This window comes from Mytilus californianus, unplaced genomic scaffold (assembly GCF_021869535.1).
Source record: "Mytilus californianus isolate M0D057914Y unplaced genomic scaffold, xbMytCali1.0.p SCAF_6, whole genome shotgun sequence".
NCBI lineage: Eukaryota > Metazoa > Mollusca > Bivalvia > Mytilida > Mytilidae > Mytilus > Mytilus californianus.
The window spans coordinates 107,837,755-107,864,186 of NW_026262712.1; the positions used below are offsets into that span (position 1 = coordinate 107,837,755).

General features: G+C 31.8%; 1 protein-coding gene across 1 annotated transcript in view; it reads right to left on the reverse strand.

Annotated features, from left to right (window-relative positions):
• LOC127704256 (vacuolar protein sorting-associated protein 18 homolog) overlaps nt 1-24,244 on the reverse strand; it is a 53,532-nt gene extending 29,288 nt beyond the window's left edge. The window contains exons 1-14 of the mRNA XM_052208221.1: nt 24,130-24,244; nt 19,844-19,944; nt 17,529-17,602; nt 16,864-16,973; nt 16,155-16,303; nt 14,317-14,401; nt 13,600-13,679; nt 9,284-9,396; nt 7,945-8,033; nt 6,639-6,737; nt 5,152-5,233; nt 4,566-4,652; nt 3,070-3,127; nt 1,273-1,376 (exon numbers count right to left, since the gene is read on the reverse strand). Of these exons, the coding sequence (XP_052064181.1) occupies nt 1,273-1,376; nt 3,070-3,127; nt 4,566-4,652; nt 5,152-5,233; nt 6,639-6,737; nt 7,945-8,033; nt 9,284-9,396; nt 13,600-13,679; nt 14,317-14,401; nt 16,155-16,303; nt 16,864-16,973; nt 17,529-17,602; nt 19,844-19,921 (1,208 nt within the window). The 5' untranslated portion in view covers nt 19,922-19,944; nt 24,130-24,244. The remainder of the gene's footprint in view (nt 1-1,272; nt 1,377-3,069; nt 3,128-4,565; nt 4,653-5,151; nt 5,234-6,638; nt 6,738-7,944; nt 8,034-9,283; nt 9,397-13,599; nt 13,680-14,316; nt 14,402-16,154; nt 16,304-16,863; nt 16,974-17,528; nt 17,603-19,843; nt 19,945-24,129) is intronic.
• Between the last annotated feature and the right edge of the window lie 2,188 nt (nt 24,245-26,432).

Consider the following 26,432-nt stretch of genomic DNA (forward strand, 5'->3'; position numbering starts at 1 on the left):
TGACTTCAAATAGCTTGACACGACCTCAATAACTTTGACCGGACATATTAGTGACGTAATAATTCTCATCATATTGATATTGTAAAATATCAGCTGCTCGACACAATATGAAGCCTTATTGAACTTGTTCACTGCGCTAACTCGACAAAAAGTTTCATATTGTGACTGGCAGCTGATATTTTACAATATCAATATGCAGACAACCTAATAATCAGTACATATCAGTCCCCTTTACCTCCTAATTTCATGTTACTTTTACTCATCTAAATGTATTGACATATTTGATTATTTTCAACCTAGCAACCTAAAACAGTAATTCGTTGTATTTTTTAAGACGTTTCGGCCACTGGCCTTCTACATTTTTTTTTTTTATTTTCCTTCTAACCTTTGTATAGCATCTTAATGATTGTGAAAATGACATATCTACCATGTTAGGTTAGAAGGTTAATAAAGAAACCAAAGATGGCCAGTGGCCGAAACATCTTGAAAAATGATTTAACTATTACAATAATGTAAAATGGGTCCCATATTGGAATTTCTAAACAAAAACAGTAACAGACATATGAATCATTCTTGTTTGGCCATAGCAGTGTTATTCTTTAATCTTTTCATATTCAGTAATATAATATTAGAAATTTACAGAGACAATGAGGCATACATAATAAATATATACAATGTATTTATATATGTTTATCATAATTAAGTGTTTGACATGCAAAAAGCCTTGTAGCAATTTTATATTTGATATTTTTGGATTTTCTATATATACTTGCTTTGCATATAATCTTATAGCACATACTTTGGTCCTTTATAATGTATTTAGATCCCCTTGCCTTGCCTATCTGGTGAATTTATAATTAAATACAGTGTTGCCCATTTATATCCCCTTACCTTTCCTGTCTCTTAAACTTATAAATTGAATACAACCAGTGTTGCCTGTTTATACCCTATAACCTTGCCAATCTGTTGACCTTATAATTTTATAATTGAATACAATCAGTGTTGCCTATTCAGATCCTCTTACCTTGCCTCTCTGGTAACCTTATAATTGAATACAATCAGTGTTGCCTATTCAGATCCTCTTACCTTGCCTCTCTGGTGACCTTATAATTGAATACAATCAGTGTTGCCTATTCAGATCCTCTTCCCTTGCCTCTCTGGTAACCTTATAAATGAATACAATCAGTGTTGCCTATTCAGATCCTCTTACCTTGCCTCTCTGGTAACCTTATAATTAAATACAATCAGTGTTGCCTATTCAGATCCTCTTACCTTGCCTCTCTGGTAACCTTATATTTGAAGACATTCTGTGAGGTATAAGTCCAGATACTCATCTTCAGTGGATCTTTGTATAATCCCATTAGTTTGCCAAGTCTCTGTAATATACAAAGATTTTAATAAATCTTTCAACATTTTAAAAGCAAAATATATGATACGGTAAATTATACTACAGTAAATATTCCAAAAGTTTGTATTAATAATTCATTCTCATCAAATAATTTTGGTTATCATTTAACACCACTTAAACTTGCATTTCCCTAACATTCCATAGACAACATTAACCTTGTCATCCAACTTACTGTGGTTGGCAGTCATTATGTATCTGTTGCTTGTTTTATAAGTAGGTATAAACATTTTCAAGAATATATTATCTTTTACTAGGAATGCATTTGTTTAAATATTTCATCTTATTTATAAAGATGCATAAAAAATAGAACAATTATCGACATGTTCATAAAATTTAATAATCTGTATTTTGCAAGAGTAGATAACTATTGAAAATAAATGTTCAATGTAAGGGGAGATAATCACTTGGATATTACTGCAAATCAATTTAATCTTACAATATCAAGTGAAATAGCTATAAAATTAACATAGGTACACACTTTTTTCTTTTTTTTATCATGAAAGCCACTGATCTTAATTATTTCCTCATATAAAATTATCAATTTCCGTACATAAGTTTGTTTAATTGCAAAGACCTAATTTCTGCTAAAAAAATCTAAATAGCCCCATATTCATTGACCAAAGCAAAGTGATCTTTATTTTTAGAGATAAGTTTTGAATGATTATATGTTTACACCTCATTCAGAAAAATCTATGTTAAATTGATTTTAATGCTTACCTATCTTAAAAGTATTATTAAATATCTATTAAATTCTGAAATCTTTGCAAATTTACCAAATTTTAGAACAAAATTAGGAAATCTCATTCTTGGGGTCAAATATAGATAGGCAAAAGGAGAGGTAAATCCGGTCTAAACAAGAATGTGTCCATACTAAATGGATGCCCCACTCGCACTATCATTTTCTATGTTCAGTGGACCGTGAAATAGAGGTCAAAACTCTAATTTGGTGTTAAAATTAGAAAGATCATATCATAGGGAACATGTGTACTAAGTTTCAAGTTGATTGGACTTCAATTTCATCAAAAACTACCTTGACCAAAAACTTTAACAGGAAGAGGGTATTATCATTTTCTATGTTCAGTGGACCGTGAAATTGGAGTCAAAACTCTAATTTGGCATTAAAATTAAAAAGACCATATCATAGGAAACATGTGTACTAAGTTTCAAGTTGAATGGACTTCAACCTCATCAAAAATTACCTTGACCAAAAACTATAACCTGAAGCGGGACAGACAGACGGACGAATGGACGGACGCACTGACCGAAAAATATAATGCCTCTAGGTGGGGCATAAAAACACCACTGTTTGTGCCTGTACCAAGTCAGATTATCTAAACCATTCATTGTTCTTTGTCATCTGTTTGCATGTCATTCTTTTTCAGAGAAGCCTGGTGTTCCTTTGGTCTATTGTACTGTCCAACAATATTGTTTTGCTATACCTGTCATCCTCTGCTTTTTTATGTATTTTTTAACATTATCAAACTGGCCCATCCTTATGAAAAACATGAGCGCAAAAAAAGTGTCAACTCTTGATTTCTCTTTCTTACACATGAAGTTGTTGTAATCTGTACAGATATAAATAAACTACCTACATTAACCTCTTGACCCCCAAGGCCCTATTCCCACTGAGATCATTGACTACAATGTTAAAACAAACTTACATCTGCATACACGTCATCATATATAAGTTGATCATTCAATACACAAACTACTTTTATTCTGCAAAAAAACAACGAAAATAGCATATTTTAAAAGTGGATATTTTCAATGCATACACTTTTCCAAACTAGAACCTTTTGCATCAATACTGTTCATTTGTACAAAGTATTCAGAAAAGAGATATTTTAACAAATTTCATTTGATAGGGAAAAAAGTAAAAATAACCCCCCACAAAAAATTTTTCATGTTAACAGTAGATCAAAGGTTTTAAAATCATGGGAATAAAAGTAGGCAACCCTTTATAATTCAGGGCTTCCAAAATTATTTTTAGCCAGCCAGACATTTTATATATTATCCCGATTTTAATCCCTTAAGACTAAATAAACAAATGGCAATTATGGTATTCAGTTGCCGAGTTGGCCATCCCAATGATTGACATTAAAAAAAAAAAAACGATATCAAACTTTCTTTGATTCAAATTTGAAGTTCTGACGTAAACTTTTAAATTGGCAGTGCATCATTCGAAGTGTGCAACATCAGCGTACTTATATCTGCCTTAGACTCTTTATTTGTGCAAAAACGTTGTCAAAAACTTTACTTTCAATTTTAAATCTTATACCGGATGTTATCTTGACAATGGTAAAACATGGACCAGAGACTGATACGTAAATTCCGTGTACGTTTGCAAAGCATGAATGAGTGTACGTAGCTCTTTCTACGTTATTTCTTCAAGAAAATATTCGAAAAAAACGTGAGATAAAGGTATCAATGACAATTTAAGCATTTTTTGAAGAAATCAGGATGCATAATTAAATTTCACACCTGCGCACATGCACACACGTGTACTAGTTCAAACAGAGACATGTCTCTGGTTCATACAACGTGGTTATGACGATTTTTCATTTTCACCTTTTTAATTTTTTCATCAAATCATATTTGTAAACGTATTTCTGATAATTTAAATCTTTTTGACTAAATTAATTAGATGCAAACTGCTGAAATGTAAAAAAATAACTTTGAATAGACCGATCAATGTCCGGTTCAAAATAGTTTACCTGTCACCTGAACAGGTAAATTTCAGCTGTTCTACAACTAACAAGCCTTGATTTATAAAAATGAGAAGGTATTAAAGTAGGGGTTGTTTTGATAGTACTTAATGATCATGTCACTTTTATGACCGGAAATGTGTGGCTGTTAAAGGCAAAAGGTTGGGTCATAAAGATCGCGAATTATGTTAAAATGACCGTCTCTTAAGAAAGCCTTGAAAACTAAAAAGTAGATGACTGTTTCATGCTTTGCCAAACCGGACTTTTACCGGACATTATACAAATGTCCGGAATATATGACCATTTTGGAAGCCTTGCTTTATATACCAAATGACAGAACAAATGGAAAATGATGGTAATTTTCTGGATTTCATACAAGTACTTCCGAAGAGAAAAAAAGTCAATAATCCAGATTGAACAAAACAGTAAAAAAACATGTTAAATAAACCTACCTGTCTTGATATAGTAACAAGACATGAAATTCTGTCAAAACCATGGAAATAGGATGTGTCTTCTCACCATCACTGTCTTTAGGGTATCTGATATAGCTGTTAAGGCAATCTAATTCTCACTGGATTTAAAACAAAATAATGTTTAAATGTCATGAATAGGGTCTAAAACAATAAAAAATGTGTCTTAAAGACACCATGGCCTACTCATACTATCACATTTCCTAGTTCAGTGTACTGCAAAACCCTATCACATATCTTAAATAGTTTTTGTTATACTGAAAATATGTACTTAGTTTCAAGTTGATATGAGCAAAACTTCATGGTATTCTATCTCAAACCAAAACTTCAACCCCATATGGCACAGACCAGGAAACATAATACCAATTTCTATTGTAAGGGGGGGCATTAAAACTGACAAATATAAATTCCAATTCGATAAACTGTTAAAAAAAACCAGACCACAAGTGTAAATTTTAGTTTAGTTGTGCAGTTTCTGCAGATATTGCATACATTTCATGACTTAACCAATATGTAATAAACTATATATCCAGTCCAATTAGTTTTTCATTCTTATTCAGTAGGATACGGTATAAGTTTTGTTTGAGTTGTCACAGATTTTGGTCCAGCTTCACCTGTGAAATCCAAATTTCCAAAGTAAACACCAGGTCCTGAAAAAAAACATATAGAAGTATTAACTATCAAAACATGATTTAACTATTTTATTTTTAGATGTTTAAAGAACTACTTGCATTTCTATGTTTATCTAGAATAATGTTTTAACACCAGCTTTAAAGTCGTATGAAACTAATTTCTGGTGATTATAATGTTCGAGAACTTTTTGAACCAATGCATGCATATATTCTAAACTTAGTCCTCTGTGCACAATTTAAATACCATTTATTAAGAATCAATAATTTATAAGAGACAAAAAAATAATTCTAATGACTGTTAATCTATAGCAATGGCTGCTTATTTACTTTTTTGAGTTTTTTGGCGGAGGTAGAAGTATAATGATAAAACCCTGATAAACAATCAATGCAGAAAGGTAAGCAGTCAAGGGCATTACTTAAACAAGTAACTTTTAAAATTACCTATACAAGTAATGTTGAAAACGAGGCTATTCTAAAAATGACTTATATAAGTAACTTTTCTAAATATTATTTTTATAGGTGTCCAATTATACAGATTTTACTAGTTTTAACAAATTTTTACAGTCATCTGGTTATTTTTCCCATGAAATGTAAAATCTAATCCTTCTGAAACACTTATTGCCTTTCTGATGCACTAATCTTTCATATCGATGCTTCTGGATCAAAGATTGGTCTCTTGGGACTATTAAAATATTGTTTCCTTGAAAATCTTAAAGGTAGAAAGATATAAATAGATAGAAAGTTGTGAATTAATTAAGACTTGAAGTTATTTATAATTTGTAACCCAAAACAATTACATATGTTCCTTAAATAAATGTTATTACTAATTCTTTCAAACATGTATAAAATAACTTATTCAAGTAACATTTTTGTCATTATCTTTAAAGTAACCCTTTATTTCTATACTCCTCTCAAATATAATGAATTCTTAATTTTATGATATAATTTTAAAAATCATGAAAACTACATTTAGTCCATGCTTCTAATGAAATTTTAATAACTCTATTGAGTAATTTTATATTTTTCAAAAACAAAAATTACCTATATAAGTAACTAAAAAAAAAGTTATTTGTTTAAGAAACGCCCCTGACTGAGTATAATAAGTAAGAAGTTATTTGGATGATAGAGCCATGTTCAAAATCAAGTTGACCTAAATATTCCATCCTGATAAGTTTCCAAACACATCACATCTACTTCCTAGTCTATATTTTTGCATTATTTCTGTAAATTTAAATAAAGGACACCCAAGGTTAACAGTACAAGAATTACACAAAATATCAATAAAACACACTGTTCACTAGTACTGATAAAAGTACTGATAAACTATCATGCACATCTTGGAATTCTATGTGGCGTTTTTTTGGTTATTCATTATTAAAATTTTATATTCTATTCTACTTTAACTAAACTATAATCATCATACCTGTCATCCATGCAAATGTCTTTGCAGATCCTCTAAACTTTGGAAAATAAAGTTTTAATTCACTGTATCCCATATTTCCTGGCAACTCTAAGAAGGGAGCTAAAAAAAAGAAAACAAAAATTTTGATTTCATTACAGAGAAAGGGTTACGTCTTTAAATCTAATATTACAATAATACGTGAAAAATATAAGGTGTAATACCAACATTGATTTTCCCCTATTAGTCTTTGTTAAATTTGCACTTTTCTAAAAATTGTGCAGAATTTATCTTTGTTTCAAACTAAGAAATACTTGGCATAAGTAAAGTTTTATCCTGTCCAGTACTATAGACAGAATTTTACATAACATTTCATTGCATATAAGAAAATAACCATCACAGGAAGTTAACCAATCAAATTTTCACCCCTTTTTTTCCTGTGTACAAGCTTTAGTAACCATGTAACCTCAAGCTTCCAAAATATTCTATAGAAACACCAAATAAAACAATAATGGTGCTTTGAAACACCCAAGATATATGTTTATGACTCAGATTTTTTTCACTGCAATGAAATGTAGGATTAATTTCCTACAACTGTCAAATTTGAGGGAATATTTTTTCAAACCTTTTTCGTATGCAACTGGATGTGACGTACTATGATTTGGTGGTATTATACCATAACATGATTTACCAAAAATACTTGGGAGTACAACAGACAACATCAACAACAACTACCTGACACCTCGCAAAAAATATATGTACATACAAAGACAACGAACAACCATATTTTATCATCTTATCTATCAATCATAATAACAATCTTTTCTCATTTTACATTTCGTTGCTATGCAAATATCTTAAGCTTATATTACATATGTACATGTATAGTAAAATTCAAATTGCAACTGGGGCTGTATATAGAAAATAAAAATATTCTTTTGAGTAGTATATACTGTATTTGAGAAAACTGTGACATAAATATTTGTTTGACAAACTAATGACAAGGTGATAGCAGTACACTTCATTTGAAATAATAATATGATATATTACATATAATGACTAGATAGCATTAAATATTTCATTAAAGAATACCAGGAATGAGCAATTATGAATGTAGGCATATTAATTTGTAAAAAGACCATAACTAATTCAAAAAATTTAAATGGAAAATGGGAGGAAAAATCATAAATTATTAATAAACAAAACCCTAAGATTTTTTATTGCATAATTCATCAGACAAATAAACAGATGTATACAATTATTATGTTCCTCTGTCGTGTGACAGATGTGAGCAAAAATCTGAGAACCCAAAGTTTCATTTAAATCATACCTTTTTGTTTTTCATACTCTGCAAAGAACTGTTGAAACATTGGAGGCTCTGCAGACTTTGATACACTGCCCAGAAACTGATATAAACGTCTGAAAAAAGTTATTATCCCCATAATAAACAATATCATTCATTAGAATGTTGACTATCTCATTTTTATGTTGTTTCACATTATAAAACCACCCTTGAAGGTTTTGGGTGCAAAGTTATAAAACTCCTCAGGCTACATGAATAAGATATTAAGCCAAGTCATTGAAATTATACAGCTTCAAGACTTCTTAAATCCATTCTATCTCCCCAATAAAATTGTATTTACTTCCCTTTCAGATATTGCAAAAACTCTTGCTGCTTATGTTTGGTTAAATAAAGTTAATCATTTCTTTTTGGTTGGAACTCTTTAATTTGTATAGCATGTACAATGCTATGACACAATCTACTGGAATGTGAGATAAAATTATCAAACAACTATTTTTTAACATGTGCATGAATAGACATTAAGGTGTTATAATGCTGATGAAATTGTAATGGAGATTGATTGTAAAAGAATAGGGTAAAGTGCTAATGTTTGTACAGTACTAACTCTTATTACTTTAATAGAGCACATAAAACTGTAAGAAATATAGTATTCTATAAAAAATTATAAAAAAAACTGTTGACACAGAGACACGTCTCGCCTGTCAGCAGAAAATAAAAAAAAAAAAAATCTGATGGACAGTAACATTGCTAATTAATTCAAAGTCACTGGACCATGAACTAGGGGCAGGGCCTCTAATTGGTTGACAAACTGAAATGTACTGATAGTAATGCAACTTTATAGAAAATATCATTGTCTATCACAAGTACTTCCTATCAAACTAACTTGAGCAGAAAACTTAACAACAAAAATTGCTTATTAATTGAAAGTTGCTGAACTATGAACTAAGGGGCAGGGCCTCGAAATGGTTGACAAACTGAGATGTACTGAAAGTAATGCAATTTTATAGAAAATATTGTTGATCTATCACAAGTAGTTCCTTTCAAACTGACAAGTAGAAAACTTAACAATAATTCGCCCCGCCAACAATGCTGCAGGAAAAGCAATACCTATGTCTCACATTCCTAACTTTCATTACAGGCGAGACAAAAACAGTACAGATTCAACCAACTGAAGTAATATTCTTAGCCTGGAGTTGTAGCTATTATGACATATTTGTTCTCTAGCATAGATTCACAGGGCATTCTATGGAACTTTAAACCTGTCACAAATACTAACCCTGGAGTTGTAGCTAGTATGAAATATTTGTTCTCTGTCATAGATTCACAGGGCATTCTCTGGAACTCTAAACCTTTCACATATACTTACCCTGGAGTTGTAGCAAGTATGTAATATTTGTACTCTGTCATAGATTCACAGGGCATTCTATCAAACTCTAAACCAGTCACAGATACTGCATTCTCACTTCCTAAGTTAAATAACTAAAAAAAAGTTACATAATTAATTACTGTTTATTGTGTGTGGCATTATGCATCGTACAAGTAACAACCAATAGCACGGGGGGTCTCTTCCTATATGAAGGTATATACATATGTGCCGCTGGAATGGGTCCCTTTTTTGATACGTCAAATATATCAATGGGGTGCAATTTTACCGAGGAAGTATATCAATAGGTAGTAATTGACCAATTGTGATATATCAATGGGTCATCTTTTTTCAGTTTGTTGTGCAACGATCTTCACTGAATGGGTTATGATTTCGCTATGAATTATATGTATAGGTAGGGATTTCACAATTATTCAATATATGAATGGAGGGGTGTTTTTTAAATCCCAGCTGCACAACTGTACCCAAAATCCCATGTTGAGACCCCCCCCCTGTGACCAATAGCTGAATATATAACTAATAAACTTTAAAACAAGCTATCAAATGATCATGATATTTTATGGTCCTGTTTAACACTCCCAGAAAAAATATTGCTATTTCTTATTTTACTTGAATCACTCATTGGTAGTAAACAGCTATGTATTACATTTTTTTTACCTTTAAGGATATTGAACTGTAAGGTATTTATTCATCTAATCACTGTTAATATGAAAATAATCAAAATTTTGAGGATAATTGGATTGTTTTTACTTTAATTTCTAAGAAATATCATCATTGCCAATCACAAACTGTAGAGATAACTGAAGTAGCCTTCAAATGTTGAATTTTGGCAAAAAGAAATCTTTTATTTTTCATTTGTTTCCCACAGATTATAATTTTTAATTAAAAAATACTCTTATACATTTAGGACCATCTGCAGTAAAAGTATAAAAAGTATCTATTATGAAACAAACATTTAAAATTACAGTCGACTATCGTTATCTCGAAGTAAACCGAACCAGAGAAATATTTCGAAATACCCGTAGTTCGACACAAAAGAATACTGGAAGTTTGACAGACCAAGGGACACAACTCTTGCTTTGCTTGGTAAGGCCAAGGGATCTGGTCATGAGATTGATGTATCAGTATGTAATGTTCTTTTATCATTTTAATAAAATTATATGATTTTTCATCTCTTATTCATTTCTTTATACAGTTACAATTTATTCCTGTGGGTTTTAACTGAGAGAGTAATATTCAATCGATCTTAGCTTTATTATAAGTTACAAACTGGTCATTCTCGTATACAAGAGATTTAAGAAAATTTAGATTTCTTTTCATTTTCTGTTATTTCAATCTTTTTCTTCAAAAAAAAAGTTACAAAAAGATTAAAGACGCAGATTGAGTAGTTTTGAGTTGATCACTAAGTCTTAATCCCTACTTTATACACAACCAAGCTCATAAATGTATGAATACCATTAATTGTTTTTCAAACGTTTTAAATAATTTTCGAGTCAACGAGAGTTAACTGTATCTTCATATACACTGACATTTTTTATACAATTTTTATCAGTTTCTACAATATACCGGTATCTCAAAATACATCTTTTTACAACAACTATAAAGAAACGTGCAAATTTAAATCTGTATGCAAAATGCAGGATATCACATGTACATTTTTTTGCCACTGATTAAATATGCATGTATTACTTCTCTTGAAGAAATAAACTTTTTAAAACACTGTCCGCTGTGTATATTGCTTGATCAGAACAACATTGCAATTCCACATAAAGAGAAAAATGTTTCCAGTTACACTAAGAAACATCATATTTAACAATAGACCCAACCATTTTTTTTACCAAAGACTCAACCTTATTTAAAAGATATTTTTGCAATTGTGAAAAATAAAAGTCTTTTTTTTTGTTTGTGACAACTGTCTGCATACAATTCCAAACTAGCAAGGCTTGGTTGAGAAAAAAACTGGGTTTAACCTCCTTCTGACCAATACTGTTTCTTTTGCCTCACAAATTTTTATAAGAAGATCTATCAAGTTTCCAAAAAGTTACAAACTTAAAACATTTGATAAGTTAGTAGTAAACACATATCTTTATAAAAATAAGGAGATGTGGAATGATTGCCAATGATCCAACTCTCCACTAGAAACCAAATGATGTAGAAGTAAGCAACTAAAGGTCACTGTGCTTCTACAATGAGCAAAACCCATTCCATGTAGTAAGCTATAAAAGGCCACGACAGGACAAATGTAAAAATATTCAAACAAGAAACTTAACTGCCTGATTTATATGAAAAACTGATATTATATCAAGCAACAAACGACAACCACAGGCTCCTGACTTTGGACAGGCACATACAGAATACAATAGGGTTAAATATGTTATAGTACTCCAACTTTAGAACAAATCTGTACACAACCAATTTCAACAACATCTCAGTATAGATAAGCCAATGAAATGTCACAAAATATTTCAAACAGTAATGAATATGAATAAAGCATATGAAAATAAATGTGGATAGTGGACACATGTGGACACAGATGATGCCCCCGCTTGCATATCATATAGTTATAAAGGGACATAACTGAAGAACAGTAAAAGTGACGCTACCCAAATTTGAACTTGATCTGAGTTTTGTGTGTAAGTCTCATAACATTTGGTTGAGGCTAACTTAAGTAGAGAACAGAAATTATAAAAATTCAGCAATTTTTCTATTTATAAAGGGGCATAACTCAATAATGGTTAAAGTGACACTACCCAAATTCAACTTGATCTGTGTTTTATCAGTGGAAGTCAAAATTAAACATTGCATTGTATAAAGCATTGATTGTAGTTGGTTCAACTATAATCATGGACAAAGGAAGATAACTCCAATTTTAAAAATAACTTGATATTAAGAAGAAAATAAAAATTTTGCAATTTTTTCCATTTATAAAGGGGCATAACTCTAGAAAGGTTAAAGTGACGCCACCAAAATTCACACTTGATCTGTGTTTTGTGGAAATAAGCATTGTGTATAAGTTTCATAACATTTGGTTGAGGCAAACTTAAGTTAGAGAACAGAAACTAAATATTTTGCAATTTTTCCATTTATAAAGGGGCATAACTCTAGAACGGTTAAAGTGACGCTACCAAAATTCAAACTTGATCTGTGTTTTGTGGTAATAAGCCTTGTGAATAAGTTTCATAACATTTGGTTGAGGCAAACTTAAGTTAGAGGACGGAAACTAAAAATTTTGCAATTTTTCCATTTATAAAGGGGCATAACTCTAGAACGGTTAAAGTGACGCCACCAAAATTCAAACTTGATCTGTGTTTTGTGGTAATAAGCATTGTGTATCAGTTTCATAACATTTGGTTGAGGCAAACTCAAGTAAGAGAACGGAAACCAATTTTGGGACTTACGGATGTACGTACAGACGGACAAGGGTAAAACTTACTGCCCCCACCGCTACGGCGGGGGCATAATAAAAAAGCAGGATCATGCACACATCAGAAAATTTTCTCATTAAATGTTTTGAGATTAAACCGATAATGAAAACACAAAGAAGCTAGGAACACTGTAAAATACCTCCTCTGATTTAGAAAGCAGCTTAAACTAGAAATGATATACAAAACACATTTGACTCAGGACATATTTATGTAAAACAAAATAAGTTTTTTAAGTGTTGTCAATACTGAAAGGTTAAAAAGAAAAATAATAATTCATTAAACTGAGTTTCTGTGAGATTCTACTAAATATAAATGAAAAAAAGACAAAAAAAGAATTTTTAACTCAGACAGAACTTTTTTTGCTTTTTCACCAATGTTTAATCATGAATGCAATGGTTGTCACTGTCTCTTTTAATTTGTGCCTATTAGCATTTTATCAAACTCTAAATGTTCATGTTTCTTGAAGATGTTTTATTAATGTGTTGCTTTCACATGTATTTTTTTTTTTGTTTCTACATTCAATACATGATAACTCAGGGTCTTTTACAGCTCATCTTGAAGCACGGAGTCATTTACCCTTAGTTGAAGGCCATACAGTTACCTGTAGATGTTTAGAAACTTATTTTCTAGCATTTATTCATCTTCAGTGTTTAGTCTTTGCCTAATTGACGATCATAGAAAATTCTTCTTTATTCTAAATTAAAAGTTTAATTGAGAAAACTTCATTTTTGCTTTTTTCATTACTGTTTTACATAAAATATTTCTCAATAACTCTATAAATCTTTATACCAATAATTTTTTCCGCTCCTAATTCATTCCTAAATCAAACAACAAATAAACAGATGTTTTAAACATCATGGTACAAATTGTTACCTGTTTGAGATACTGATCTAGACTTCCTTGGAAAAATCGACTATTCTCATTGTCTGTAAGTTCTGTCTCAAAAATCAAACCTGTAATAAAGTAACACATTTACTAATGTCTGGACTTTTACTTCAATTTCTTTGAACATATGCATCGTTTGACTGTGACATTACAGTCAAAATATTAGTTCTATATCATTTATATCAAATAACTGTTTAATGTTTTGGTTGTTTTAATTTTAGCCACTAAATCAATCATCTAAATTCCTTACCGCTATTATTCTATTGAATCAAATTGCTGACATTTGGTTTTAAGGACATGTGACTGGACTTCAAAATCACATAGCCATAGATTGCATTGGTAAAGATTGGTAAAGATCTGATTAATGGCTCAAAAGATATTGTCCGGAATTGTAACTTTCCCATAAATTTTGGTCTATTTGTACTGTAACCTTTACCTTTGGCCTACTGACCCAAAAATTAAATTACATTTCAGTCTATCAGTTGCTGTTGTGACCGTGACCTTGGACATCAAAAGCAGTAGATGTCTTCATCACCCTATGGTCTTTACCAAACATTATATTTTTGTCCAGAAAATGAATTTTAATGTCCTCATAGCATTCATCATAATCATATTATAAGATGAGTTGCAACCTAGTAAATTTTAATTCCTAGAATTAACTTAATTAAAACTGTATACAATACGAATAAAGTGTTTTATAAATACCTTTACTGGTTCCTAATAAAATAGCACCAGTTGTTGATTCATTGGCATTCTGCCAGTTCCATCCCACAGAATCTATGTGATGTCCCTGCAATAAATACACACAGAGTAAAGTAACTGATTACCTAACTACCTAAATACACACAGAGTAAAGTAACTGATTACCTAACTACCTAATTTCCTGATGGAAGCTGGGGGTCATCAACCATAATTCCAAATGATTGTTATGAGTTAATTCTTTCCTTTGAATTCTGACTGTAATTTGGACAATTGTCACCAAAAATTAGAATTACGCTTTATGTTGTATAAATAATAAAAGAACAGAGTTCCAATGTCCCCTGTGTTGCACATATTTTACCTATCCAAGGACAATAACTAAAAACACCTTTTTTTTTGTTGTTCTTTAAAACTTTTAATAAATATCTTAGAGAAATGAAAGCTTGAGAGCAAATACAATGCAATTTCCAAAATAAATAGAAATATTTCCAAGGGGCAGAACTCTTTTAAAAATATTTGATCAGCACTGATTTTCGAACTTGTCCAAGACATTGCTTATATAAAACTTTTATATAAATTTGATAAAAATCTGGCAAAAATTGCACACATGAGAGCACTAACAATGCAATTTTTCATATAATTAATATTTCAAAGGGACATAAAATTGAGAATGGAAATGGGGAATGTGTCAAAGAGACAACAACCCGACCATAGAACAGACAACAGCAGAAGGTCACCAACAGGTCTTCAATGCAGCGAGAAATTCCCGCACCCGGAGGAGTCCTTCAGCTGGCCCCTAAACAAATATATATACTAGTTCAGTGATAATGAACGCCATACTAAACTCCAAATTGTACACAAGAAACTAAAATTAAAAATAATACAAGACTGACAAAGGCTAGAGGCTCCTGACTTGGGACAGGCGCAAAAATGCGGCGGGGTTAAACATGTTTATGAGATCTCAACCCTCCCCCTATACCTCTAGCCAATGTAGAAAAGTAAACGCATAACAATACGCACATTAAAATTCAGTTCAAGAGAAGTCCGAGTCTGATGTCAGAAGATGTAACCAAAGAAAATAAACAAAATGACAATAATACATAAATAACAACAGACTACCATCAGTTAACTGACATGCCAGCTCCACACTTCAATTAAACTGATTGAAAGATTATGTCTTCATCATATGAATATCAGGCACAATCATTTACTTAATCATTTCAGACCACCTAACCCGATCACACACCTTGTTGTGTGTAATAATTTCCTAGTGATGGCAATGAACAGTAATATATTACTACGCCTAGACCTAGAACATCCAGAACAACCAGATGGTAAGGTCAAACATTTTACTATTTTAAAAATAATTGATCTGCCTTGATTTTCGATCTTGTCTGAGCCATTGCTGATATAAACCTATGATATAAATTTCAAAACTTTGGGCAAGAATTGTACACATGAGAGCCCTTACAATGAAATTTTCCATATAATTCATATTTTCAAGGGCATAACTCTATTAAAAATAGTTGATTGGCACTGATTTTTGAACTTGTTCAAGACATCACTGATATAAACCAATGATATAAGTTTTATAAAAGTCTGGCAAAATTTGTTACTGTGAGAGTGCTAACAAGACCGGACAGACAGACGGACAGACGGATGGAGGGACTCCTGGTATTTCTATGTCCCCCTCAATGCATGGTGCTTGGGACAATAATATTAGTTCATTAAATCTGACTTCTCTTAGCTATCCTTCTTCTTAGAGATTCTAATAACTATAGATAAGCTTTTATTGAGGAATCTATTAGAATGAATATAAACTACAGAATATAAAAAAAATATACCTTGATTTTTCCAATAGGTTTTGGTCTCTTTGAATTTCTTGATAGGTAATAATTTTCTGTGGATTCCATACTAATGATGAAATGACGGCCAGTAGGATCCAGGAATATTTGATGGACTTTGTCCTCCACGGCTCTTGGTATTTCTACTTCTGTAAAATTATTACATTAGCTTAGATCTTAGAAATCTGGCTACAACAAAAATATTATTTAAGTCTTCAGGATTATGGTTATGAATTAGAGAAGACAAAGAGAGAGATAATATAGAAGAATGGTTGAATACAATCCAATCAATGATACTGGTTAGTGGTACAACTTTATAGCATGTAGCTATATATATATGGTCTCATTGCCAAGTGGTCTAAGTAGTTTTCTACAATGATATACTGTCAACTGTAAGGATGTGAGTTTGAACCCTGCTCATGGTGATGTTTGTTCCACATCAATCTTAATTGAAAGGTATCGCAAGTTTTCCTGCTGAAAGTCTGTGGTTCCTTCTAGAGACTATGGCATCATTTTTTTTATAACTTAATCATAGTCTTTGCTGCTTGTTATTATAATGCAGGTACTAGAATGGTGAAAACTCTTACTTGGAAGATGGTGCAGTTTTATTTCAGCTATATAAAACAATGATTTTATTGTTATATATGTATTTCATAAAAAAAAATATATCATGAATGATTTCTGGAACATATTATTTGTTTGACCTTACCATCTGGTTGTTCTGGATGTTCTAGGTCCAGGCGTAGTAATATATTACTGTTCATTGCCATCACTAGGAAATTATTACACACAACAAGGTGTGTGATCGGGTTAGGTGGTCTGAAATGATTAAGTAAAATTACACAGGAAAGTAAATAAAACACTTATCATGCATGTAATATCATATGATCTAATAACAATCTGAAACCAGTTGCAGAAACGTAAATTAATGTTAAACTTCTTTTTAATTTTATGCATTAATCATTTCTGTTGTATTTTTTAACAACTGAATTATAATAAAACTTAAATGACATTTAATGTTAATTGGTGTTTGTGCAACTCTGACTGAACTAAAAATGATTTTGATACATATTTTTTCGCCAAATTATGGTAGCCATGATGTGTAAGGTGGTTTTAAGAATCAATTAAGCAATCAATCACTATCAAGTTGCAGTTGAGAATTTTACAATATATACAATATCAGTTCTCATATAAAGAAATGACTCAATTTTCCTGAAATAAGTGCCAAAAAATACTTTACAATTCTTGCCCTTCGTAATATGTGCATTGCCAACACATAAAAAAAACCTAAATGTTCCCTTGTATGCATAAATATTTATTGACTGTTTTACTGCAGACCTAGATTAATGCAGCACAATATTGTACCATACTTACTTAAAATTCACTTTCTTTTTGCTAAATATAGGTATATCTGACTCTAATCTGGCATCTATAAAACCTGGACCAATCTATTAAATAAGAGTATTAATGGATTGGAGTTATTTGCTTAAAATTGCCCTCATCTTCATATGCAACATGCACTAATTCCTTCATAACTAACCAAATTCAACTTGTTATAGTGACAACTAGATTTTAGAAATAAATGGAGAATGTGTCTATGGGCCACAGATGCCCCCGCTTGGTTTGGTTGAGGCAAACTAAAGTTAGAGAACGAAAACGACAGATTTAGCCATTTTTCCATTTATAAAGGGACATAACTCAAGAACGGTAGAAGTGACGCTACCCAATTTCAAACTTGATTTGTGTTTTGTGGTAATAAGCATTGTGTATAAGTTTCATAACATTTGGTTGAGGCAAACTAAAGTTAAAGAATAGAAACGAAAAATTCAGCAATTTTTATGTTTATAAAGGGGCACAACTCATGAACGGTAAAAGTGACTCCACCCAATTTCGAATTAGATCTGTGTTTTGTGGTAATAAGCATTGTGTATAAGTTTTATAACAATTGGTGGAGATAAACTAAAGTTAGAGAAGGGAAACCAATTTTGGGGACGTACGGACGAGACGGACGGGACGGACAAGGGTAACACTTAATGCCCCCTCCGCTATGGCGGGGCATAAAAAGACGATTCTGAACAATTTTTTTTGTTGAAGCCTCGTCTACCAGGTAGTTCATCACTACAATCTAGTATAAAGGATATCGATCTTTTTTCCCATCTGAATGTACCAAGTTTAAATTTGGTTAATCAAAAAAGAAATCAACTAGTTTGTTTTTCAACACGGAGGCCAAAAGATATAGATCCCAAATAGAAATTCTAATGAAAAACCATCTATTAAAATTATTGTTTACATTTCAACAAAATGACCCAAAATTAGCCCTTTATCATATCATGTCATATTGTGAAGTATTTAGCTATTGCATTATTAAAAGAATCGTATTAAATTGACAAAGCAAAGGCAATGCATCATTAAAACATTATACATGTAATAAACTTAGGAATTATTTCTTTATTTAAAGCTTTGTTACATGAATGATGCTAAAGGGGCACTAGCTGTCAAATTCATGTTCACCGATTTGACTCAAATTCTCATATTTGATTTATAACAATGTAAAACATTTATCCAAATTATAAAAAGTCTAAAATAAACAATTTACAGGGCATGGGCTCGAGAATATGTAGCTTCGTTTCGTGTGTATTTTAGTCTACACAGCTACTTTTGCATAGGCACTATTTCTGTACCAAAAATCTGTAGTACTGGAAATCTACTTTTAATATTCAGTACTATTTTGTTACTTTAAAATTATTGTAATATTTAGGTACAGGTATTTTACAGTACTTGATTTGTACTAAAAATTTAAGTACTACAGATTTTTGGTTACCCCATTACATTTTTAGCATTTAGAAAGTTTGTCTATTTCAAATCTCTTAAAGTTATGATTTTCAAACATGGAATATTGTGATCACTGTTGGTATTATTTCTGTACCAAAATTTTAAGTACAAATAAAGTACTGTAAAATACAGGTACCTAAATATTACAATAACTTTAAAGTAAAGAAATAGTACTAAATATCAAAAGTAAATTTCCAGTACTACAGATTTTAAGTACAGAAATAGTACCTATGCAAAAATAGCAGTGTATACGTAGGTGCCTTCTAATTAACTATCGAGTTGACCTCCGAACACATCCGATGGCCATATAAGCGATATAAACATAAATATAGATATAAATAGATATTGAAACTCGTGCAATTGGATTTTTCTAGGTCTGTTTAATTTCATATTGTAGATTAAAAATATATGTTAATCATCTTTTTAACCTGTATAAGAAAGATTTTTGTGGATCGAATCAGTCAATCAAATAATTTACCTTTGTTTCACTTTCAATGTTGACATTCTTTTCCTTTAAATAACTCAACACGCACAATGCATGCATTATCTATTTCTAGCCAAGGGGTTAAATTGAAGTTAACATGAATACGGATTCAATGGGGTCGAATTATTCACTTGCAAGTGAATAATTCATCATCAATGTTTTTTTAGCTTATTTTGACAAAATTGAACCATACTGGCTGCTAAAAGCGAATTATTATTTCACTATTATGATTGAACAAAAAAAATCATATTTCAGATTTTTTATATATCTCGTAGCTAGTTCCCCTTTAAAATTTAAACATGTCTTACTTTTACAATAATTATTCAGAGTTAGTAACAAAACATATGTTGTTATGGTGTACATCATGACTTACTGGTTCCTGTACTGGTGCTACTCTTACAGAGGCAGCTCTAGCGGATTCTTCTTCATATTGGTCTAAAATTGAGGCCATGGTTCAATAACAGATACCAACTGCTGCAATAGATTCAGAGGTAAAAACTTTTAATCACTGACTTTAATCAAGAGTGACTACGTTATAGATAATGCATATTTTAAGGTTTTTCTTATTATATGACAAGAAAAACCTTAAAATATGCATTATCTGACTTATATACCATCAAAAAAATATTATTTTCTGCAAAGATTTGCTGGATTTGCATCCTATTTTACCAACCACACTTAAGTGGGATATTCTTTTCTGATGCGTTCAGGTCTTAATATGCCCTACGGCTCATTTATAATGTGAAATAAAACTCATTTTAATCTAGATATAAACTTTAGAAATCATTATCCAGGCACAATAAAAATATTACTGTAACTGCATGAAGCAAGACACAAATGAATCATGTTGTGAACTGTTACTGCCAGATAACTGTGTATGAAAAATACAAAAAAAAAGTCAGTTTGTACATGTGTTGTAAGTAACTTACATGTATTGTATCAACTTAGTTGATGAAAGGGGGATGCTATGTTTTTTTCATGACATTTTTATCGCGGAAAAGTATGATTTTCAATGTAGTGTTAACCATGTTAACTAAGCAAAGTTTCAAAGTCAATAGACCTTGACTGAGGGGGCGGGGCCAAATAATCTCCATGGTAATAAGATGTGGCAATTCTAATACAACTGCATACAAAATATCATTGACCTACCACTAGTGGTTCACCATGAACTAGACCTAATCACAAACTAATACATTGTTGACGCCGCTGCCGTAGTCGTCGTCATCGCAGACGCCGGAAACAGCATACCTATGTCTCGCTTTTTGACTCCGTCAAGGCGAGACAATAAAAGGTTCTGTTGAACCTGGTGTCTTGCAATTGAATGCTGCTATTAGTGTTATATTTCCAAAAAATAAATACATAATAGTAACATTGATCAGTTAAATACAGAAAAATCAATATTAAAATAAACTGTTATCACAGAGATATGTCTCGCCTTTTTGTAATTTTGATAATGCAAATGTTGAAATTAAAATTGCAATACTTTAACATGTAAGTAATGCAAATATTCAAAGTCGATGAACTATGACTGAAGGTACATGGCTAAACAATCTCCACGGAATGAGATGTGCCAATGCTAATACAACTGCATACCAAATACCATTGACTTATTATAAGTCGTTTCCTTTAAACAAACCTAAACACAAACATTAACTTGTAAACTATGTAAACATGGTAAAAGCTTCAAAGTCAATGAACCATGACCAGGGGTGGGGCTATATAATCTCCATGGAAACGATACTTGCAAATGCCAATAAATTTGCATACCAAATATCAATGACTTAACATTAGCAGTTCATCTTAAACTGATCTAATCACAAACTAATACATGTAAACTAAGCAAAAGTTTCAAAGTAAATAGGGGCGGGGCCGAATATTCTCCATGGAAATGAGATGTGATAATGTTTATACAACTGAACACCAATAAACATTGGCCTACCACTAATATTTCCCCTTGAACTGACCTAATCACAAACTAATACATGTAAACTTTTCAAAGTCTATAGACCATGACTAAGGGGACGGAGCCAAATAATCTCCATGGAAATGAGATATGCCCATGCTTATACAACTGCAAACCAAATATCATTGACCTACTACTAGTGGTTCCCCATAAATTGACCTAATCACAAACTAATACATGTTGTTATTTATGTATTATTGTCATTTTGTTTATTTTCTTTGGTTACATCTTCTGACATCAGACTCGGACTTCTCTTGAACTGAATATTAATGTGCGTATTGTTATGCGTTTACTTTTCTACATTGGCTAGAGGTATAGGGGGAGGGTTGAGATCTCATAAACATGTTTAACCCCGCCGCATTTTTGCGCCTGTCCCAAGTCAGGAGCCTCTAGCCTTTGTTAGTCTTGTATTATTTTTAATTTTAGTTTCTTGTGTACAATTTGGAGTTTAGTATGGCGTTCATTATCACTGAACTAGTATATATATTTGTTTAGGGGCCAGCTGAAGGACGCCTCCGGGTGCGGGAATTTCTCGCTGCATTGAAGACCTGTTGGTGGCCTTCTGCTGTTGTCTGTTCTGTGGTCGGGTTGTTGTCTCTTTGACACATTCCCCATTTCCATTCTCAATTTTAACTATGAAAAGTTTCAAAGTCAATAGACCTTGACTGAGGGGGCGGGGCCAAATAATCTCCATGGTAATGAGATGTGCCAATGCTTATACAACTGCATACCAAATATCACTGACCTACCACTAGTGGTTCACCATGAACTAGACCTAATCACAAACTAATACATTGTTGACGCCGCCGCCGCCAGAAACAGTATACCTATGTCTCCCTTTTTGACTCTGTCAAGGCGAGACAAAAATCAAATTTTCCAGTGTATGTGTTTATACTCTTGATTATGAAAAATCTTCTGTCCAAGTTTTGTAAAATTGAAAAGCAAACTAGACATGATCAGACTTATCATAGACTGTCATGACTGTAGACACTTAACTCATCGATTTACTGACAGCATGTTTACATTTGTTTATAGAGAAGTGTATATATAGCTTTCATGTCAATCTGGCCAAAGTCGATCAGTCCCAAATTGTTCCAGCCCAAGTTGATTTGGCCTACATTTCAAGTCGATCTGGCCCCAATTTAAACAATTTTTTTTTTACATGTGACAAAACTTATATGTTTTTGACATGAAGCTCATAAATATCAATGAAGTTTATGAACAATAGCAAAGGTGGAAGATCAAAAATTGTGCCTTTGATGCATATCAAAATATATAGTTTTCAATGGGAGACATTTATTAGAATATTGTTTTTAAGATTTCAATTTTCATATCGAAATATATTATTTGTTTTAATTTTAATGTAAAACATGTAAAATGTTTATATCCAGATTTCATATTAAAATATATTATTTTTTTAATGTAAAATATTTCTATCTACATTTCATATTGAAATATATTATTTTTTTTATGTAAAATATTTCTATTAAAATCATTTTATCACCTTTAATGAGTTAGGATGATTATGCAGTATATAGCATAAATGTTGATTATGATTTTATTAGAAGTTATAAAGTCATATATCAAGAATATTGGGTATGCATATTTATAATAAAAACATATAACTTTACATGCATGACATGTATTACAGAAGTTACTTTATTAGTGCAATCATTAGTTATTCAGCAATTTTTCATATGACTTTGATCTTAATAATCTTTTCAATTGGTGTAATAAAATTGGTTAATACGTGTACCATGTGCATGATGTGTACACAAGTTGATTCCCAAGAAGCTGCGGAACCGTAATTCTTATGGTCCTTTTATATTTTTTTTTGATTTTGCGGATCTATGGTCCGCAACTAGTCAAAAAATATCATAAGGACCTAAGAGCTACGCAGCTAATTCCCAAGCTAATGTACGCACAAGTTTTTTTTTTAAAGTTATAAAATCTATTAAAATTGAGAAATATTGTTTGATTTGCCGAATCCCTTTCATAAAAAGTTAATTACCTATTGACATTGATAAAAAATACTGTATCCTAATAAGTATTCCTCCTATCTGCGAAATTTAGTATTTACACAACTTTTTCATGTGCAAATTGCCTGACTTACCATGAATTGAATACTTCACAAAACACTCAGACTTTTATTGTAATTATTCATTATCTTAGTATGGGGCAGGAATGACTTGGGTTGGTTGATTTGGAGTCTAATCAACTTAGGGCCAGAACTACATGTACCTGATGCCGTGTATGTAAGTAACTGGATTTTTACCCTCGGTGTTCCTTATGAAGAAAGCTTATACAGAGAGAAGATTTTCTAAATTGTCCCTGAATGACCCTATAACTAGCTCTGAACCTTCAGATGTCAAATTTTTAATATCGTGATGCAAAATTTTGCTGGAACTTGCATGATTTTAACCCTCTTGCTACATCCATTAGTTCCTGGATGTTATGCTGCAGAATATTCATTTTCATCGTGTCTTTGGCAAGATGATTTATCTTCAGCCCTAACCAGTCCAAAATATTCATTTCCAAATCCTCCTGCAGCCCCCGAAAATCAAATGTTCCCCATACAAATGTAACTGCCTCTTTTTTCAGACCTGGGGGAGGAAACCTTCGTTTCTCGTTTATTTCTTACAAAAAATATACCACGCAAAATTGATAAGACAGCCTAACTATAGCATCTTACTAACCTCGTCTTTAACTAATAAATTCTTCTGATAAACTATCAATGGGAAGTTCTAAAAAAAATTGTCAGGAAATACAAATTTGTACGGTTGTCAAACCATGGAGGCTGCCATATTTGTTTTCTTAATTTCGTCCGATAACCAAAAATAGAAGTTATAGTAAAAGAATGCGACGGACGAAAATTCTTAAACAGAAATATCTTATTTCACAGCAAGTGTTTCAAAGCTTTTAAATAAAACCAAATGTGATTATCTATCTGCATCAATCTCTATTCATCAGAAGACCTTAAATTCAGAAATTATTGCTAGGTTTTTATTAATGCGAATGGGTTAGTAAAATTTCTATACAAACTGTTAGACTGATTTTTCATAATAACATGGCACTGGCTACGGTTACATGGAAATGTAACAATAATAAAAATATTATTGTTACATTGGAGACTAATTGCTGGAATACAGGGTTGGGTAAGGATCCGATTAATTACGAATGTAACAATAATTATTGAGTCTACAGTTACATTGTGTTATAATGTTACAGTAATGCACTTTTTGTTAATGTACGCTAGATTAATTAAACGTAAATCTTCTATAGTTGTGTTGCTTATTTTTTTTCGCCAATTAGAATGAAATTACTATCACAAAATATCTGGACTCTGAAAATGAAAACACCGATTCCACCAGTTTCAACATGTCGGCAAATTGCCTTCACAATCAGTGGCGGATCCAGAGGGGGGCGTAGAGGGCGTACGCCCCCCCTTTGCTCACACTTTTTTTTTTTTTTTTTTGTAAAATGATTAATCAGACAAGACTTCGCGAACTTTGCCATTTCCCGTGTATTTAATTTTTATGCGACAATTCTTTACTTATAAAGATATTTTTCGCTCGTATTTACTGTAATATATTATTGATTATGTCAAAGTCATGTGATTCGCTACGGTGGAGTTGACCAGTACGTCGAAAAAACGTCACTCAGTCCTTTTGAAATTCAAATTACAGTAACACATTGCTTAGGCTGAGGATAACAAGCATGACGCCTTCAAAGCGATAAAGTATTGAGCAAGAACGTATTGACAATATTATTTACCTACGAAAACATGTTTAACCCAACACGCCCCAACCCATTAATAACATTGCTGAATAGTGATCCCCAGTCAGTAAGCTCTAGATATAGATTTAAAGTCTAAGGTACGGACCATTTAATTTGAGGGGGCAGTCTGAGATATTTCAGAGAAAAAATTCTGACCCTGATTTTTGCCTTAAACACAAATTCTGGCCGTAAATGGATTGAAAACAATAATCTTGTCCACTTTTTTGCTATTAGAAAAAAATATTTTCAACAAAATTATTTAGCATTAAATGAACATGATGAATAAAAAACGAGCGTAATTTTTTTTTGGGGGGGTTGCATGTGAATCCCATATCTGACCGGAGTGTCTGTTTCGCCGAACTGATATACTGAATACTTTTTTCAACGCCCGACTGCAACCTGCCTGCTGGGTGTGGCCTATATGTCTCCATGTGTCGACCGTCATTCACAACTTCATTGTCATTTCCGACTCATTCGTAGCCTTTGGTTGATTTGGAACCCCTCACTTCCCTTGTTGGTTGAAACATTTCAACCAAACATTTGGATAAAAATTGCTTGTTTGTCTTTCTTCGTGTCGGTCGTATTGTAAATTTCATTGAATAGCCGTATATCTTGTTTACAAGAAATCTGTGAGGTTATGCTAACTAACCATACAACAAACGAGAATTTTCCATGTCCATTTTTTACTGACAAATATTAATTAGTACATAGCTTTGGATCCATCCAATCATTTTATAATAGACAATTAATGGAGAGAATACGGCACCAAAAATGTCCAACCCCTACACTTTAACTATAAAATGCATTTTACACTTATTTTATGTATTTTAGCCAAAAAAAGGTCCAAAAAATTTTTCGCCTCCCTCCGCTCGGCCAACTTTCATACTACGCCCCCCCTTTCCAAAATCCTGGATCCGCCCCTGACAATTGACTTGTATTTTTATTTTCTATTGGGTTTTTCAGCTTTGCTAAGTTGGATATAGAAATCGGAGGTGAACATAAAATCAGTAATGGACGGTAATGAAATCATATTACAACCTCACATTATATATGCTTCCAACAAAAAAATGGATGAAAATATAAACATCGCAAAAAGGATTTATATATACAAATCCTTGATCGCAAGAGTAAAAAAATATTGAAAATTTCTTTAACTTTAAAAAAGTATAAAACAGAATGGAATTGTACAGTATGAAATACAGACAAGCAAATTACTGCACCA